We start from the raw sequence: 15,295 nt of genomic DNA, 5'->3' as shown, positions 1-15,295 counted from the left end.
ACCAAGAGGTTGTGGGATCGAGCTTCATCAATGCTAAACTACTAACCTAGCCTTAAACTAACTAATGGAGGTTAACTCTAGTTTGCCACGTGTTACAACTTACAATGTAATTCGTTGTGTATGGAAAAACTCATACTGTTTTAGTAGTAACTCAATTTGGTCACACCGCAACAACTAGTTTAAATATAAACATACCTTTATAGCAAGATTATCGTTTCCATAATTAACTTTATTCCCCAAATAGTAGTACATAATGAGGATTCGTCATAATTGACAGTACAAATTATTCCAACAAAGCAAACACGAAAAAAACACGAAAAGTGCGATAAATCTTAACCCATACACTAGTACATTTTTTTTATTTTAAAAAGATGATGACGAAAGTTCTATAATGACCGCCGTTCACCAACAATCCCACGACTAGTGCTTCTTGTGGAATCACATAATTTATATAAGTAGTATGCTTCAATATTATTATGTTGTAGCTGATAGATCGAACAGTCTCTCATTCCTTAGGTGCCTGAATTTATCATATGACATAAATGTTAAACAAGTTAGTATCAAGACGATCTCTTAGTATATAATTAAGGATGAATTGAAAAAAGGTCGGTCGTCTTAAGCTCAAGACGATCTCTTAGTATATAATTAAGCATATGTTGTTACCTTTTGGAGAGAAACCCCAAGGGAGTGAAGATAAGGTCCTTGAGCTCCAAAAAAGCCAACAATAGGACCAGTTGATGGGTCAGGAGACGAGAATGGCTCGATCTTGGTGGAAGAGTCCTTGTGCCCAAATGGTCCATATCCATCCGGACGAACATCGGTATAAATGAAGAGTTGTACCACATGACGATTACCAAAGAAATCCCCTTCGTACCCACTTATTTGTGTTATACGCTCACCATTAAGTTTCAGCTACAGTATTATATAATGTACGTTTCAGTATTTTAATTAAAGGTAAATAAAATTATTTAAATGGAACAAGCTAAGTATAAAATAAAATAATGAATCACGATACCGTCTCAGTCTCATGGGCATGCGAATTGTCTTTGTCATCACTACTGTCATCGAGTTTGCCGGGAGTCACAGTGCCATCCGACTTTAATGTTGTGTAGTTACCAGATGTGTCGAGTATTTCGAAAGCAAGAGCGTCAGTAACGTCGCCACTATCAATACATCACCTTTTTCAAGTATGAAGTTGAAGGTTAGCTTTTCCTTGCTACCATAAGGCCCGTACTGCTCAATTACCTGTGGCTGCATCAACCATATATATAATATAACAACAAATTTAACATAGTCTCATTAAACCAATATAAAACCGTCTCATACTCTCATATAAGATTATGTATATATTTTATCAATTCAGTGAAAAACAAAGTAAACGAAGAGAATCGACTATTATTACAAGTATGCAACCATTAAGGTAATTATGCTTGTGCGTACCATATTTTGAGGTGGTTGCTAATTGCTACTCCGTATTTAGTGGAAATTATTGGTAGGTTGTGTTGTGCTGAATTTGCAGCAATATTATGGAGTATTTATATTAAAAAAAAAGAGTAAATAATGAATAGTATAGGTTGACAAGTTTGTGTGGAAATTATTCGTATTTTCACGTTTTGTTTGTGTAGCACACTCATTTCACGTTTTATTTAATGAGTCATAATGTATAGTTTAGGTTGCCAAGTTTGTGTGGCAAATAGTGAATAATTCGTATAATTAAGTCAATTAAGTAATTGAGTAATGTTGACGATAGAGAGGAAAAAACATGTAAATAAACATATTCTTGAAGTAAAGATTCAAACTTTAACGCTGGAAAATAAGCTAGATCTAAACCGCCGTATGAAAACAAAATCTTTCTCGCACACTAATTTCACGTTTTTGTTTTTTGAGTCACAATAATAGTAGGGACGTGCTAAATCCACCATGCATATTATTAAATCCAACACACTTTTTTCATCTTTTTCCGCATTTACCCTCTCATTTCTCAAGCACAAAGAGGGGACAAATAATCAAAACCTAAGAAATCTCAATTAATCAAAACCCTAGAAATCTGCCCAGCTGCCCCACTCACCACCCTGCAAACAGACCATGACAGAGAGAGGAAGGTTATTAGGTCGTCGACGACGTCGGGCGTTCGTGGTTGTTGATGAACAGAGAATAGGGAAGGAGACCAGATCGTTGGATCGACGATAGGGATGGGTCAACGGCAGTTGGGGTCGTTGGCACAGGGACGGGTCGACGGCACGAGGGAAGGGATAAGGGTGGTCGACGGTTGGTGATGATCGATTTTAACTCGAGATGAGTGGTGGACGGCTTGTGTTCGACGGCGCAGGTGGTCGTCGTGGTTGGGATATGGGTGGTCGGGGAATGGAGATGGGTGGTCAGGGATGGGGAATGGGTGGTCGGATGGTGATGAGATTGGAGGTTGATTAGGTGTGCGAGATTTAGCAATTGCGTAATAGTATAGGTTGACAAGTTTGTGTGGCAAACAATGAATAGAAATAGTATAGGTTGATAAATACTTTCTTTGTCTCGGTCATTTGTTCTCCTTTTCCATTTTAGATGTCTTAGTTAATTGTTGTTCTTTCTATTTTAAGAATGAACTTTATGAACAATTTGAGCATTCTCACTCAATTTGTTCCACTTGTCATTTAGTAATTTACCCCCTCCTCTTTCCTAGGTCTTTATGTTAAAACTAAAGGCCAACAATTAACGGGACGGAAGAAGTATTAAAATTTGATGAAAAAAGTAATTTTTGTTTCTGACAAAAGAGGAAGAAGGATCTCCTTCTATATCTTTTAGTTATAGCCTTGAAAAATGTTGAGGACAAACCGTTTAAGTTGAGTAATTTTAGCGTGCAAAATATGTGTCCTAAGTGAAATTTTACCATTAGGTTGATTTAACCTCACACACCTGATATCTTCTCCGGAGCTTATTAAAATTTTCTGAAAATGTAAACTTTTGAGCATGACGGGTAACAAAAACTGGTATGAAAAGAAACATTACCCGATACGACCTCTCAAACGGATTATTTAAATGTATAATACATGGTTTTCGAGATTTCAAGTTCCTAGAACAAAAATGTCTATAAATCATACAGACGGTTCCTCAGGTTAGATAAAGTAGTCAGACAAATTTTGAAAACAACAGAGGACATTTTAGGGTGTTAGTACACGATAAACGAGTCTCGGAAAAAAATCAGGCACTCCTTAAAAATAGACGAATATTTCTAAATTACGGTAGAAAATCGAATACCGTAACTCATGAAGCGACCCTGACTTGAGGTAGAAAAACTGGGAGGAAAAGAAACATGACCCGGTACGACCTCTCAAACGTTTCAAATTTAAGTGTATAATACACGATTTTCGGGATTTAAGGCTCCGGGAATAAAAAAATGTTCGTAAATCATATGGATGGTTTCTCGGGTACAACCACACAAATTTGGAGAAGCATCAGAGGACATTTGAGTGTGCCGTTATGCGGTAAGCTAGTCTTGGACGAAAATCGGGTATTCCTTAAAAATAGATGAATACTTGTTATTTAGGGCATAAATCGAATACGGTAACTCATGAAACGACCTCGGGCACGTGGAAGAACAATTGGGAGAAAAAGTAACACAAAACGCTACGACCTCCCAAATAGCTTAAATTGAAGTGTATAATAATACACGGTTTTCGGAATTTTAGCGTCCCGGAACAAAAATGTCTGTAAATCATACGCATTGTTCCTCGGGTCTGATAAAGTAGCCACACAATTTATGAGAAGCTCCAGAGGACATTTGGCATTTGAGGGTGTCGGTACGCAATAAACGAGTCTCAGACGAAAATCAGGTATTCCTTAAAAATAGATGAATACTTCACGGTTTTCGGGTTTTCAGGGTCATAGAACAAAAATATCCGTAAATCATACTGATGGTTCCTCGGATTACATAAAGCAGCCACACAAATTTTGAAAAGCAATGATGGGGCATATTCTGCACCGCTGACCAAGTCAACATATTGAGCAAGGTCAAAGGTATCCACAGCAAGTCAACGACTTAGACAGCCTAGCCGATGCAGCCCATCGGCCTGTTAGCCTGGGTCTCGGCATGGCAACCTGCCAGCCGGGGCACACACCCGCGTACTCATATCCAAGACCCCTCGGCGGTGAGTCAACAGGGCCCGCCGGCCTGCCATGGGTCCCTCGGCCGAGGGGTAGATCAGTCTTTCCACCTGCTAGCCACTTGGCCACTTGGCCACTACGTGACAAAAGGTGAAAGCCTATAAATACTCCTCAACCTTCATTGAGGAAAGGATCCAACAAATACACAACTAAACCTAAATACACTATTCATCTGGTAATATCTTCCTTATCTCTCTACAATATACATTCAGCCAAGTAACAACTTATCCTTCAAGTTTACTGACTTGAGCGTCGGAGTGAGTACGCTTGGCACAAAGCCAAGCCCTCAGTTCGTTCATTGTTGCAGGAGAGGCCGAGAGGAACGATTAAGACCAAAGGAGAATCCAACTCAAGACATCATTCAACAAGCCACGGGTGGTAACTATACTTGCTCTGGAATTACACCCGGAACAATTGGCGCCGTCTGTGGGAAGAGATACTAGAAGCTAGTCACATTCATTCCCAAACAAAAAAAAAAAACAACAAAAACCCACCCAAAAAGCTAAGATGTCAAAACAACAAGACGCGATCGTGGACCGACGAAACCGCATTCTACCACGACGATACTTTCAACAAGTGAGTCGTGCGGCCCTCCACCGGCGGAGTAATCCAACCGGAGTTCGGGATGCCAATAAGGCCGGACACACATTGCCCCCAACCAGGTCACCATCATGGGACACGTGGTTGACATAGCAAAACTGAAAATGGTCCTGGACCTAATTAGTAATACGCCTGCTCACACTGTCACGCCGACAAGAGCGGCGGAAACCGCCCAGGAGACCAGGGCCCAAAACGTGACTCCGAGAAATTTGAACGGAGCACTGGGAGAAGCAGACCCAGCCAAGTCGCCGGGGGAGCCCAAAGTGGGCGTGGTAGACCTAAGTCCTTCCCGCACTCATGGGAGGACAGCGTCCCCGCAACACGAACGAGGCTTACCCCAAAGGAACCAGAGGAGTCCGACTCAGCAGAGTTGGAGAAGAAGTCCGAGTCGAAGAAGAAGTCCTTCCCGCTACGAGGAGAGGAACCGGATTAGGAATGCGAGGAGCCGATCGCCGCGTGTCGTTCGACACGTGGTCGACCGACCCCTCAACGCCACGTCCTAGAAGTCCGGTGCCAACTAAGCTCAAGTTGCCACCCCTATCATACAAAGGAGATAGTGATCCAGCCGACCACGCTGAGGCTTTCGAGTCTTACATGTCGGTATGGGAGCAGCCCGATGAGGTCTGGTGCCGAGTCTTCCCAACAACTTTGCATGGGATTGCTCAAAGTTGGTAGAAGAGAAGGGCCGTGGAGACATCGGACCTCCTAACTATCAAACAGGAGGGGGGCGAGTCTCTACGAAGCTATGTGAAGAGGTTCGATGGAAAGGTCCAGCAGATTCGAGAAATTAATCCCGAATCGGCGGCCTTCGGCGATGAAGGGCCTCCCAAGGGGAGACTTAAAAAATGAGCTCATCAAGTGCGGAGGCCTGAGCTTGGATGCCGCCAGGAGGATGGCCGACCAGGCCATCAAGGTAGAAGACTATCACAAGACATGGGTCGGCCCCAGCGAGGCCGAGCCCTCCGAAAAGAAGAGCCACCGGGAGGACAACCCGGATGAAAGACGCCGTGGCAACAACGGGTCACGGTCCGATGAAAGACGCCGTGAGAATAATAGGTCACGGTCGGACAAGTCTGCCAGGAAACAAGACTCGACAGGCGCCGGGTGGAGTTCGGGAACGTACCACCGCAGGCGGTATAGTGATAAAACCCCTCTCGTCGTATCGCCCGCCGAGGTCTTCGCCCGAGCAAAAACGAGGGCCGAAGTGGGAGCGACCCCCCAAGCCAAAAAGTGACGGTGACACGAGCCAGTACTGTGAGTACCACGGCCACACCGGCCATCTAACCAACGACTGCCGGCATCTGAAGAATGCCATTGAAGAGCTGATCCGGAAGGGGAGCCTCGGCAAGTACGTTGCCAAAGGCCAAAAGGCCGACAAGACCGACAGTTCGGGTAAGAAATCCGTCTTCGAACGGATAGGAGTGATCCATGTTGTCATCGGGGCAACGAGAACGGAGGGTCCGCCCATGGGCACAAACGGCACACGAACGAGCTATATCGGGCCATCAACTTTGTGCCCAACACACGGCCGATCCCCGCTTCCAACATCCCCGATATAACCATTGGAAGGAAGGACTACGAAGGAGTCATCGCTCCTCACAACGACCCACTTGTAGTCAATTTGGACATATCCAACCACCTAGTCAAGAGGTGCCCGATCGACACAGCGCGCGTACACGAACATCATGTTCGGGAATGTTTCCTCGGCCTCGGCCGAAAGTCAAGGACTTGAGCCCCCGCACCAACCCGCTATACTGACTTCTCGGGGCCGGCCTGGTACCACTAGGATCAATCAGACTCCCGGTGACATTCGGCGAAAAGAATGCGGCTAAAAATATCCTAGCTGACTTCGTGGTCATCTACGGCTCGTCCGCCTACAACGTTCTCATAGGCCGAGTCACCCTGAGTGAGGCTGACGCAGTGATGTCCATCCGGGCCCTAACACTGATGTATGTCTCGGACCGGGGGGAAGCGCATAAGCTCGTCTCCAAAGACGAGAATGACGAGGTGGTCAACGTCCAGATAGCCGCCAGAGGATGCAACATGCAATCCCTCAAAGTGGCAAAGAAATCAGAAAAAGGGAAAAGTCTATCCTTACAACAGGACGACGACCTCATGGGTGTAACTAGCGGCTGACTAGGACAGTGTGCCCTTGATAGGCCATTAGGACGCTGGTAATCTCGGGAATACTCTATGTAGCGGCGGAGGTGCCCAAAACAGCTGTGGGCACCCCGGCGCATGTTTTCACCTAATGAAAAATCGTCCAAGTCTTCCGTCAAAATGTTCATTTTCCCTCTAGTCACTAGGAAGCAGCAGACGCCAGCTCACACTGTCATACCGACAAGAGCGGTAGTCTTTATCAGTAAGCAAATGTCAGCTCACACTGTCATACCGACAAGAGCGGCAGTCTCCATGAAGAAATAGGCGGTCTAGGCGCCGTCGAAGTCACCCCAAGTAGTAGACGCCACGGCAGTCACCCCAAGAGGTTTGACGCCGTCGCAGTCACTCCAAGTGGTAGACGCCACGGCAGTCTCCATGAAGAAATAGGCGCCGTCGCAGTCACCCCAAGTAGTAGACGCCACGGCAGTCACCCCAAGAGGTTTGACGCCGTCGCAGTCACTCCAAGTGGTAGACGCCACGGCAGTCCCCATGAAGAAATAGGCGCCGTCGCAGTCACCCCAAGTAGTAGACGCCACAGCGATCACCCCAAGAGGTTTGACGCCGTCGCAGTCACTCCAAGTGGTAGACGCCACTAGATCTCCATAAAGAAATAGGCGCCGTCGCAGATCACCCCAAGTAGTAGACGCCACTAGCGAGTCACCCCAAGAGGTTTGACGCCGTCGCATCACTCCAAGTGGTAGACGCCACTAAGAAGATCAATAACAAGAAGCGGATGCTGTCTCACACTGTCACACACCGACAAGAGCGGCAATCACCACCAGGAAGCAGACACCTCGATGGTAACGACCAGCGCAGGTGATACTTGCAAAGCGTCCAAAATGCCTCAGAAGCGTTAACACGATTGAAATACGCACTCTAGACCGCCTCGGCCAAGCCGAGGCGGAAACAAAAGAGACACTCAATTAATAACGTAAGAAGACAACCCAGACGAAGACATAGACGCCAAAGTACAATTGAGACGCTCAAATACTAGCGCAAGGAAAAGAAGTGAGGTAAAAACCTCGGCCAGGCCGGAGGCAGAAGAAACGAACTCTTATTAAAAATGTTCAATGAATTACAAGAAATTACAAGGGTAAGCCAAAAGACAAAAGGCTACAGATATCATCTCCCTATGTCCGTTGTTGCTCGCCATCAGCAGCGGCAGCGACACCTTCTTTGATGGGTAGCCCAGCAGCTCCCTTAGCGCCTCGGCCGGCGGACCTCGGCCTTAGCCTCGGCGGCCCTCTTGCCCTTGCCCGTCGGCTTCCTCCCTGGCCGCTTTAGCCTTCTCAGCAAGAGCTGCCTTCTCCGCGGCCGCCTCCTTCTCTATCTTCGCCCTCACCGCCTCCTTGGCCTTCTCCGCCATGGCTTTCTCCTTGGCTTCAAGCTTGTCATCAAGCAGCTCGTCATATCTGCCCCACGGAAAGGAACCATCAAGAGGGAAGAGCTCCCCAATCACTTTCCTAGCAGCTCCTTCGGCCAAATCCCGGAATTCAGCACACATGTTAGGGAGCATGACGGTTTGGAGCATATAAATGTCCTTCTCCTTTTGCCTGGTGACGGCCTCTTTGCTCCGAATCACCTCCGCCCGGGCCTTAAATAGGTCCCCGGATTCGTTCTCTCCGCCGGAGGTAGAGGTCGGCGTGCCTCCGAACAAGTTTACACTTCTCCAAAGACTTCGTAGCTTGGGCGCCGCGGCCTCGGCCTTGGCTCTCTCAAAGAAGGACCTCCTTTTCAGCGTCCGCCCGAGTTTTCTTTCACCAAGAGAGCCTTCTCAAAGATCTCCCTAAGCCTCTCGCTCATTGAGAAGATCCACTTCGCCTTCGCGGCCACCTTCTTAGTGGCATTAAGCTCAAAAGCGGATTGAGCCACGGCTTTCTCCCCGCTCGTGATACGAGCACCGTAAGATCGTTCCACCTCGCCAGCTCCTTGATCAGCTCCGTGCCTTCCTCTATAAGCTGGGAGACGGAAACCTTCTGGGATGAGGGAACAGTGGTGACATTTTGATCACCGGCCTGTAGCTGGGAGAGGGAAGCCTTCTGGGATGAAGAGACAGTGGTGACATTTTGATCACCGGCCTGTAGCTGGGAGAGGGAAGCCTTCTGGGACGAAGAGTTCACGGTGACGTCTTGATCACCGCCCCCATGAAATTCCCCTCCACTTGCTGCCCAACAAGAGCGGCGGACGACTGCGACTGATCTACAAAATTTAAAGTAAGCATCAGTATCAACATACACAGACATGCCGGAGAGCCTGTCACCGGCAGCGCCTAAGGAACCGGCTAAGTCTGAGCCACAGGATAGATCAATACCGTGCTTGGCCTTCTTGGCCGAAGGGCGCATTTCCTCGTCGGCCAGCGAAGCAACGGCGCGGTAAAGGTGTCTCGCTTTCTTTTACGGACAAGGGGCGACCCCTCCTCTTCATCGGAGTCATCCCCATTGGAGATATAAACGATCTCCACCGTCTCCTTCTGAACAGGGGGGATGGAAGGCGGAGCCGATGTCGACGCCATCACCGCCGAAGGCTTTGTTTTTCGCGTGCGGCGCGGTATGTTACTTACAACCCTCGCCTGGGCCTCCACCACATTCAAGCTTTTCAGCTGCTGATCCATAAGATCATTCGGCGACGTCCTGCGGTCATGGGCTAGAGCCTTGGGATGCAAGTTGTTGATTTTATCTTTGTGCAGCCCCATTCTCCGGAGATATCCTCGACAGTCCGGTCCAAAGTGGCTGCGAAAGAGACAAAGCAAGAGTTAAGTAGAAGAAATAAATCAAAGTTCGAGACACAATGAGAACGGTGATGGGCCTCACACCGACCCCACTCACCCTGCGCTAGGGCCGGTATGAGGCCGACATGGCAAAGCGGCTCATCCTGAAGAATGATCTGCGTTGGGGGGATCCATCTTTTCGGCAGCCCACTCTTGTCCAACTCAAAAAGCCTCATCGCCAGCTTCTCATCCTCCTTAAGAAGGACCTTGCTGGCATCCATTTTAAGCTTCTTCCGGCTAACCCATCTGTCATGCTCCACCTTAGTCTCACACCGCAAATTCACTTGGTGCTGAAAGGAGAGGGGCAGCGGATAGTCATCCGGCACCTTAACATACACCCACCGATTTCTCCAGTCTTTGCAAGAAGTAAGTTTGTCAACAGAGACATAACCTTTCTCCGTGTGCACACTGTACCAACCGACGCGGCCAGAGATTGACGGCTGGAGATAATGAAGCCGGCGGAATAAATTCACCGTCGGGGCCTCTCCCTTGAAGAGACAAAGCCACACAAAGCCGACTATCGTCCTCATGGCCAACGGATGCAGTTGGGCCACAGCGACGTTCATAGCTTTAATGATGGCCATGACGTACTCATTCAGCGGAAACCGGAGCCCGTACTCCAAATGTCGAATGTACACGCCGGTATGGCCCGGCGGAGGGCAACAGACGACCTGACCCTCCTCAGGGATAACAATCTTGTATCCCCTGCCAAAGAAGAAGTGACCCTCGAAGAATTTCTCACCAGAACAACTGGCAAACTTATGTGTCCAAGTTCGGTCAACGCGTATCTTGCAGACGTCACCGTGATCCATAACGCACCGCCGCCACCTCTTTGGGACGAGCCTCTTGACATCATCACCAAAATCGTCTGCGTCATCATCGACATCGAGTCATCCTCCCATTCCTCCAAAATTCGAGGATCGACTTCGGGAGAAGGAGACCTAGGGCCCCTGTGCCTTATCGGGAGGGCGTCCAACTTCTCCTCCTCATCAAGGCACGACGGGGAACCCCCCCGCGTCGGTTTGCTAGGCCCGGCATCAGCAGAAGACATGTTTACAATAATAACTTACAGAGTTAAGAAATTGGAAAGTTTGTTTACCTTGAAGAAAAACACCCGCCGGAGTAACAACTCTGAAAATTAGAAGACAATGAAACCCTTGAAAGTTTAGAGGAAATTTTGGAGAATGAAATTGGTGGCCAATTTCACGGGATAACTGCCCTATTTATAGGGAAAAGCCCATAAAGAAGGACCAATCAGCGAACAGCCCATGAGGCGTCAACCAATCAGCATGCAGACACGTGTCGGGCATGCAATTACGGAATGTCAATCGTTTCAACAGTTAGACGTCAATCAATGCAACAGTAACCAAGCGTCTTCAACACGCCTATTCATATCTCCTCGCCTATTCACCTTCCTCAACAAATTCCCAAGCATCTGTTCTCCGCCGGCCACATGATCAACCAAGCTAAGTAGCGCCGGCCGGGGGCAATCAAAAACAACCGGCACTCTCAATCCTGGTCTCGGCCAGCGTCACTTTCTTTTCCACATCGGATGCCCTTTACACATCCATGTGGAGGGGGGATATGGTACGGCCTAGGAAAGACCAGGCCGAGGTAAAAAAAGCCGCCGCAGAATATACGCTCAAACGTACATCGAAGCCCATACCACGGCATAGACTACGCTGGGGGCAAATTGATGGGGCATATTCTGCACCGCTGACCAAGTCAACATATTGAGCAAGGTCAAAGGTATCAACAGCAAGTCAACGACTTAGACAGCCTAGCCGATGCAGCCCATCGGCCTGTTAGCCTGGGTCTCGGCATGGCAACCTGCCAGCCGGGGCACACACCCGCGTACTCATATCCAAGACCCCTCGGCGGTGAGTCAACAGGGCCCGCCGGCCTGCCATGGGTCCCTCGGCCGAGGGGTAGATCAGTCTTTCCACCTGCTAGCCACTTGGCCACTTGGCCACTACGTGACAAAAGGTGAAAGCCTATAAATACTCCTCAACCTTCATTGAGGAAAGGATCCAACAAATACACAACTAAACCTAAATACACTATTCATCTGGTAATATCTTCCTTATCTCTCTACAATATACATTCAGCCAAGTAACAACTTATCCTTCAAGTTTACTGACTTGTGCGTCGGAGTGAGTACGCTTGGCACAAAGCCAAGCCCTCAGTTCGTTCATTGTTGCAGGAGAGGCCGAGAGGAACGATTAAGACCAAAGGAGAATCCAACTCAAGACATCATTCAACAAGCCACGGGTGGTAACTATACTTGCTCTGGAATTACACCCGGAACAAGCAACATAAGACATTTGAGTGTGCTGATATACGACAAACTAGTCTTGGAGAAAAATCGCGTACGTACACCTTAAAAATTAATGAATACTTGTTATTTAGAGCTAAATTCGAATACTATAGTTCATGAAGCGACATCGGACACACAAATTTTGAGAAGCAACAGAGAGGATATTTAAGGTTGTAGGTACGTGGTAAACGTCTAAGACAAAAATGAGGTTAATTCGATGTTTAATACCAATACTTTCATCACACGACACAACATGATCCCCTGTAGATATCCTCATCAAAGACCCGAGAACAAGCAGGACACGGCCTAGGCATAGAAAACAATGAAATACCAGTCGATAGCGAAGCACACAACGGTAAGTCCTCCCATTCATAGTTTGCCCTAACTCGGAAAATAGGAACGGCACGCATCGAATAAGATGTGTGATCACCCTGCCGAGAGGTCCATAATGCTACCTGTCAAAGAGTCAGTGAGAAACCTGTTGTTGTTGGTGTTGTTGTTGTTGAATATTGAGAAGCAGCAGAAGACATTTGAAGGTATGCAACAAATCAGTCTCGGTCAAAAAACGGTTACTCCTAAAAATGTATTAATACTTGTTATTTAGGGAAAAATCCGGTACAGTAACTCATGAAGTGACACCAGCCACATTGTATAAAATGGGAGAAGAAGAAACGTTACCAAGTACGACCTTCTCAATGACTCAAATTGAAGAGAAATAATACCGGTTTTCGGGATTTTAGGTTCCCGAAACAAAAATTTTCGTAAATAACACAGACGGTTCCTCGGGTTAGATAAAAGAGCTACACAAATTTTGAGAAGTAGCGGAGGACATTTGAGGGTATCAGCATGCGATAAAGTAGTCTGTGACGAAAATCGGGTACGCCTTAAAAATAGATTAATAATTCTTTTTTGAGCTGCAATCGAATACGGTAACTCATGAAGCAATCTCGGACACGTGGTAGAAAAATAGACATGAACCGAAACGTATAGACCTGGAAAACGGGTCAATCGGGTCGGGCCATTTCGCGTCGGGTCAGTTCGGATCTCCCATTGATTTCGGGTTACTTCGGGTCGGGTCATTTTGGGTTTTGGGCTTGTTTCGGGCTTGTTGGCCGGGTATGTGTTGGGTTTGTTGTTTGGGTCTGTCTCGGGTCTTTTTCGGGTCAATGAATAAGAGATAAAAAGCCATTTGTAGCTTTTTCTGTTCAATTAGAGTTTTGTTTTGTCGGGTCATTTTCGGGTTTGGTGGTTTCGGATTAGGTCATTTTTGGGTCGGGTCAGTTACGGGTCAAGAAAGTTTGGGTCATGCTCGGGTCAATTCGGGTTTTGGGACACATTTGGGTGATGAATTTTGGGTCAATTTCGGATCTCGGACCATTTTTTTGGGTTGGGTCAATCGGGTCGGGTTGCTTTTGCCAAGTCTAGGGTGGGGTGAAGCGCTGAAGGTAAGTTTTCTTTTATGGACAGTATTTATATGCTAGTATTACTTAAAAGAGCTATGCGAGAGGTATTATATATAAATACTCATCATATATCAATGTAACTCATCAACTATTATCAATAATAGGATTTCCTTATGAACTACTCTCACCTTTATAATCTTATCATTGACGTTTAGTAGAAACTCTAATTGGATAATTGATTTAGTTTACTTGTATTGTTTTAGTAGTAAGTCAATTTGGTTTCTCAAAACTAAGGGAGCGCACGCAAAGCAACAACTAGTCTAAATATAAACATACCTTTATAGCAAGATTATCGTATACATAATAAACTTTATTCCCCAAATAGTAGTACATATTGAGGATTCGTCATAATTGACAAATTATTCCAACAAAGCAAACACGAAAAAAACACGAAAAGTGCGATAAATCTTAACCCATACACTAGTACATTTTTTTTTATTTTAAAAAGATGATGACGAAAGTTCTATAATGACCGCCGTTCACCAACAATCCCACGACTAGTGCTTCTTGTGGAATCACATAATTTATATAAGTAGTATGCTTCAATATTATTATGTTGTAGCTGATAGATCGAACAGTCTCTCATTCCTTAGGTGCCTGAATTTATCATATGACATAAATGTTAAACAAGTTAATATCAAGACGATCTCTTAGTATATAATTAAGGATGAATTAAAAAAAGGTCGGTCGTCTTAAGCTCAAGACGATCTCTTAGTATATAATTAAGCATATGTTGTTACCTTTTGGAGAGAAACCCCAAGGGAGTGAAGATAAGGTCCTTGAGCTCCAAAAAAGCCAACAATAGGACCAGTTGATGGGTCAGGAGACGAGAATGGCTCGATCTTGGTGGAAGAGTTCTTGTGCCCAAATGGTCCATATCCATCCGGACGAACATCGGTATAAATGAAGAGTTGTACCACATGACGATTACCAAAGAAATCCCCTTCGTACCCACTGATTTGTGTTATACGCTCACCATTCAGTTTCAGCTACAGTATTATATAATGTACGTTTCAGTATTTTAATTAAAGGTAAATAAAATGATTTAAATGGAACAAGCTAAGTATAGAATAATGAATAACGATACCGTCTCAGTCTCATGGGCATGCGGATCGTCTTTGCCATCACTACTGTCATCGAGTTTGCCGGGAGTCACAGTGCCATCCGACTTAATTGTTGTGTAGTTACCAGATGTGTCGAGTATTTCGAAAGCAAGAGCGTCAGTGACGTCGCCACTATCAATACGTACCCTTGTGATTACATCACCTTTTTCAAGTATGAAGTTGAAGGTTAGCTTTTCCTGGCTACCATAAGGTCCGTACTGCTCAATTACCTGTGGCTGCATCAACCATATAATATAACAACAAATTTAAAATATAGTTTTGAGACATTTTATTCCCCGACTCATCTGATTTTTTACGTTTGATTTTTAAATTAAGACGTAAAGAATGAAATGAGTAAAAAGAAGATCATTTAAGACATAGTCTCATTAAACCAATATAAAACCGTCTCATACTCTCATATAAGATTATGTATATATTTTATCAATTCAATGAAAAATAAAGTAAACGAAGAGAATCGACTATTACAAGTATGCAACCATTAAGGTAATTATGCATGTGCGTACCATATTTTGAGGTGGTTGCTAAGCTTAATCGAGCAAATTGCTACGCCGTAATTAATGGAAATTATTGGTAGGTTGTGTGCTGATTTTGCAGCAATATTATGGAGTATTTATAATAAAAAAAAAAAAGAGTAAAAAATGAATAGTATAGGTTGTCAAGTTTGTGTGGAAATTATTCGTATTTTCACGTTTTGTTTGTGTAGCAC

At 45.6% G+C, this 15,295-nt stretch overlaps 1 protein-coding gene and 1 long non-coding RNA gene across 2 annotated transcripts; both read right to left on the bottom strand.

Annotated features, from left to right (window-relative positions):
• Positions 1–208: 208 nt before the first annotated feature.
• Positions 209–1,141, bottom strand: LOC141645822 (uncharacterized). The gene is made up of 3 exons (XR_012545179.1): positions 1,016–1,141; positions 664–912; positions 209–520 (listed from the first exon to the last, which is right to left on the bottom strand). It is a non-coding gene; the product is annotated as an uncharacterized LOC141645822 (long non-coding RNA).
• Positions 1,142–13,762: 12,621 nt separating this feature from the next.
• LOC141645821 (uncharacterized) lies at positions 13,763–15,295 on the bottom strand. Its single transcript, XM_074454007.1, has 4 exons — positions 15,093–15,295; positions 14,553–14,804; positions 14,206–14,454; positions 13,763–14,062 (listed from the first exon to the last, which is right to left on the bottom strand). The coding sequence occupies exons 1-4, from the start codon at positions 15,093–15,095 to the stop codon at positions 14,048–14,050; spliced, it is 519 nt and encodes a 172-aa protein (XP_074310108.1). The 5' UTR covers positions 15,096–15,295; the 3' UTR covers positions 13,763–14,047.

This window comes from Silene latifolia, chromosome 3 (assembly GCF_048544455.1).
Source record: "Silene latifolia isolate original U9 population chromosome 3, ASM4854445v1, whole genome shotgun sequence".
NCBI classification, from domain to species: Eukaryota; Viridiplantae; Streptophyta; class Magnoliopsida; order Caryophyllales; family Caryophyllaceae; genus Silene; species Silene latifolia.
Note: the sequence above shows the minus strand (reverse complement) of the source record. Positions and strands in the feature narration are given on the sequence as shown.